This window comes from Podarcis filfolensis (genome assembly GCF_964270895.1).
Source record: "Podarcis filfolensis genome assembly, chromosome: 18".
Lineage (NCBI taxonomy): Eukaryota > Metazoa > Chordata > Lepidosauria > Squamata > Lacertidae > Podarcis > Podarcis filfolensis.
This window is the reverse complement of record NC_139622.1, coordinates 3,185,387-3,190,064: the sequence shown is the minus strand read 5'-3', so window position 1 is coordinate 3,190,064 and position 4,678 is coordinate 3,185,387. Positions and strand designations below refer to the sequence as shown.

The 4,678-nt window shown below is 46.3% G+C and overlaps 1 protein-coding gene across 1 annotated transcript; it reads left to right on the top strand.

Moving 5' to 3' along the window:
* Positions 1 to 2,123: 2,123 nt before the first annotated feature.
* Positions 2,124 to 4,251, top strand: OAZ1 (ornithine decarboxylase antizyme 1; the record flags this gene model as incomplete). Its single annotated transcript, XM_083594280.1, is given in 5 exon segments — positions 2,124 to 2,207; positions 2,209 to 2,295; positions 2,468 to 2,640; positions 3,505 to 3,590; positions 3,723 to 4,251. Coding segments are annotated over 5 exon segments (561 nt in total), but the record flags the coding sequence as incomplete, so codon positions are not given.
* Between the last annotated feature and the right edge of the window lie 427 nt (positions 4,252 to 4,678).

Here is a 4,678-nt window from a genome sequence, read left to right as displayed (position 1 = left end):
ATCCGCAGACAGGTGAGGCAAAGCCAACCTATGTTTCAAGTGATTCTCCTACTCAAGAGCACCCAAGACATCCATGCTTGCTCAGATCCAGGCCCGCAGGAGCCTGCCTTAGTTAGGTGATCCATGGGGAACTGGCGATTGGTCCCCCACCAGTGGATTGCAGTCTTGGTTACACTGAATAGAAACAGTTGTCTTTAGATAAGCAGCTTGGGCTTCCTGCGTAACAGGGCCGCTTCCTTGGCGGACTGCGAGGATAGAGGGGTGTTGAACCCTGGGCATAATGGCTGCTTAAGGAGAGAGCTGAGTTCATGATGGAAAACATAAAGGGTGGTAGATCTTGAACACTAGAATGGACCTTTTTTCTGTGATGACTCCCCGTTTCTGGAATGCTCTCCCCAGAGAAGTTCTCTTGGCGCAATCCTTTATCTTTAGGCACCAGGTAAAAACTGTCCTCTGTAACCAGGCCTTTAACTATCTGTGGCCTTTTGGAAGTGGGTGGGGTGTTTTTAATGTATTGCAGAGTTGGAAGGGATCCCCAAGGGTCATCTAGCCCAACCCCCTGCAATGCAGGAATCTCAGTTAAAGCACTCATGACAGATGGGCATCCAACCTCTGCTTAAAAACCTCTAAGGAAGGAGATTTGATTTTAATGTACCTATGTGCCGTTTATTCTTTGTCCGTTTGGTTGTATGCCATTTTGAGTTGCCCTGAACAAGATAAAGCAACTGCCAAATTTAATTAAAAAAAAAATAAAACAAGCCCTGTGGTTTCCTGCCTGGAACCATTCTCCCACTCATCCAAACTGAAACAGCACAGAGCATTGTAAGACGATGAAGTTAGTAACTGGATGTTGGGCCTATGGCATCAAACCTGAAATTACAATAGCAAATGTACATGGAAAAGGCGCCCTTAATGAGTAGATACTGCCTGTCAGAAGACCTTAAAAGAAGTCACAAACCATTGTAACCCGGAGCAGCATTTTTCTGCGCCTCAGATGACTCAATCATCCCCCCCCCCTCCACATTTGAGCAACCTTGAGCCCAGCTTGTGTGGCTGAAGGGGGAATAAAATAAATCGGATTGTTGTGCAATCCTTTGAGCAAAGCACTGCATATCGTGTTAAGGGATTAGTGGGGCGGTTGTTTCTTTTTTGGCTGTTCAAAATGGTGGATGACAGGGCTTCCTCCCCACCCCTTGTTTATACTGTTTTGCAAATGGCTGCTGGCAGGATGGTTGTGAGAATTTCCCCGAGGGGAACCTTGATCTGCTTCATCTGCTGAGGTGACGCATCCAGTGAGAGCCTGCAGGGTGAAGGATGGTGCAGAGGGAGGGGCTAAGTGGGGCAGCGATTATCATCACCCGCTGTTGATGTTAAAAAGGAGACAGAGCCCATTCAATTCAGCTGGCTTGCTGTTGACATAGCACTGTACGTGAATGCTGCACGGCTAGCTTTCTTCAGCTGTGTGGGACATTTAAATGGCAGCTTAGAAATTCAGAAATAGGGGTTGGTATTTTGCAGCTGCTAGTTCCATTCTTAACGTGTGGATGCATGCCCCTTTATTTTTCTGTTTTTAAATGGCAGTTCTCCAATTTAGCTTGCAGGCTTGCTGCTCCCAGTATTAAATTCCCAGTAGAAAGAAGCAAAACATATTACGGATTATTGAAGTTATATGTATTTTATTGCAACCAGTAAAGGGGAAAGGAAAGGGCTTCCAGTTCTATAGAATGTGAGTGCGGCAAGAGGCTAATAGGGAATGAACATGTTTGTGGGCTGATGGGGCAATAGAGTGCTAGTTAAACAACTAGAATGGGAGCCTTTTAGTCCTCTCCCCGGCCCCAGCCTGCTTCATGGGTTGGAGCTCCCGTTAACTCTGAAAACTTAAGCAACTCCCCAGATAGCAAAACAGCAGGCTTGAATATCAGTGGAGTGCATCCAGATTGTTTTGTGTGTTAGCATTCAACAGACACAAGTGTGACATTTGCGTGATTCTTGGAGTTGGAAGCAATTTGTGGGGGGTGTTAATTTTTGGGAGGCTTGTTCATGCTACTAGTCCATAAGAAATTGGAGCTCATGCTACTAGTCCATAAGAAATTTTGATGTCCTCCCTGGTTGTGCAACCCTGACCACTTTCCCCCTCTCTTTTTCTCAGTTCCAGAGTGTCCTTCAGTTGCTGTAGTAACCTGGGTCCGGGGCCTCGGTGGTGCTCCTGATGCCCCTCACCCACCCCTGAAGATCCCAGGTGGGCGAGGGAATTGTCAGAGGGATCACAATCTTTCAGCTAACTTATTTTATTCCGTAAGTATGCCTGTACTCTGCACGTGGGGTTAATCCCTGCATATTTTAAGGGTTTTAGAGATTAGGCTGAGATGTGTCCTTTAACTTCAGTGGGTCTACTCTGAGCGGGTCTCACAGTAGATTTCCCCACAGCCATAAGCAGATAAGAAAAACACCTTTCTGTTTCCTTTAGGATAATCGGCTGAATGTAACAGAAGAGATAACATCCAATAACAGGACGAGAATCCTGAATGTCCAGTCCAGGCTTACGGATGCCAAACACATCAGCTGGAAAGCTGTGTTGAACAATAACAACTTGTACATCGAAATTCCCAATGGCGCTCTGCCTGAAGGGAGCAAGGACAGGTAAAGGGCGGAAGGAGTTCAGGTGTGCCTTGGTTGTTGTCATGGTCGGAGTGGGGTGAGGGAGGCCGCCAGCAAATTTATAGCTCTGGTCAAGTCTCGTTCTTGAATCTGTGGCTTTTACAGAACTGCCCTTGGGGTCTATCCTTGATACACCTCTTGGTGTTGTGTTGTGCGGTGTGCTTTACACACTGATTAGGCAGGTTCACAGCGGATGAGTGGTCTATCTGCTGACAATTGGCTGCTATGTCTAAGTGGACCCTCCGTGTTTGCAGACAGTGTGCTGCTGTGGGGGGGGGGGGGTTGATGTCTTTCAGACTGTGCTGCTGGGCTTCCCAGAGGCATCTAATTGGCCACTGGGGATCAGATGGTGCTGGTGGCGCAACAGGGATTGGCTGATGCTCTTCAAATACTAGGTGCCCCCCCTCCCTTTACAGGAGAATGGAGGAATTTCTCCTTAAATTGGTCCTGGGGAACCTGTGCTATTCTACTTTTGTATCTATTAAGTACATACATGTTTCCTGCTTTTCCACAGAGGTGGTGTGGGGCTTCAAAAAAGAGAGGCCTGTGTTTAACGGGAAAGGAATGCAGTCCAGGTTCTTCTAAGTTCCCACATGTGCATCTTAATTCCTAAAACCAGTTCTTGACAGTAGCATTGCGGGGCAGAGGCCATCCTGGGTAATTTCTGTAGTCCGTTCAGCCCCGGGAGATTATTAAGCTATAAATGGCAGCTGCTGGCTCCTTAAGGAGCTTCTGCTGCTTTTCCTCTGCCCAAATCAAAACTACAGTTGCATAAAATACTTCTTGAGCAGGGAAGTGGAAAACAAGAGTTTTCACTTGCTTCCTGTTCTTTCCCCCCACCTCCAGTTTTGCAGTTCTTCTTGAGTTTGCTGAAGAACAACTTCAAGTGGACCATGTCTTCATTTGCTTCCACAAGAATAGAGACGACAGAGGTAAGAGTTGGTGGCTGGGTGTGCATGCGAGGAATCCGTGTCACCTCCCCGGTGGCATGGGTGGGAGATGGGCAAACGGGGTGTTTAATTTCGTCTGGGGAACTCACCCTACATCTCTTCTCTCCCCGGCAGCCTCGCTGCTCCGTACTTTCAGCTTCTTGGGCTTTGAGATTGTGAGACCCGGGCATGCCCTTGTCCCCAAGAGACCCGATGCTTGCTTCATGGCGTACACCTTCGAACGAGACTCTTCCGAAGAAGACTAGATTGCAGTGTTTGCCTTGTTAGAGCTTTTCTCTCTCTTGTTTTCTCTTTGTCAAAGATGAATCTGTAGAAATTTTGTCAACATCTTTAAATGACGCGTAGCGCACAAGCGCCGGAAAAAGAAAGAAAGAAAGAAAGATGACTTGTTCCTTTGTACGAATTATTTGTGACAGGCTGCTCTGGTGGTGGTGGTGTGGGGGGAAAGATGTTGAAAATTTCCACCTTTTTGTCATCTGTTTTTTTCCTCTCCTGGATTTGTCCGCATGTTGTGATTGTGCAAAGAAAAAAAATAAATGCTCACTCCAAATTAGCAGTATATTTCTTGGAAGTTTAATATTGTGTGTTTGTGATACTGAAGTATTTGCTTTTAATTCTAAATAAAAGTTTATATTTTACTTTATTGCTAGTTTTAATGTTTAATAACAGTTGGTATGTTCTGCTAGGAAGGGGTTTTTTAGCCTGGACTTGTAGAGCAGTAGTGAGGCATGTTGGGTTCTCGGCTCCTCTCATTCCTAGCTAGTGTGGTGGAGGCAGATGGCATTTGTAGTTCAGCAACATCGAGAAAAGCGGTGGGTGTTCCCTAGCTTTGCTGACGAGATCATGACGTTGGTCCTACTGTGAAGGTTCAGTTTCTTCAGGGAATAGTTTTTCACTCAAATCAGGGTCCTTTCAAGCAACACAGTTGCATATTCCACAACATCACCTGGCCTTGTTGGGGGTCCTCTTCTCAATAATGTAATTTGGTGCCGATTCTGAGCCTTTCCAGGGTTGTGGCTCATTTGTGTTACTGTCAGTATTGCTTCAAGATAGATGGGATTCTAAGGTGC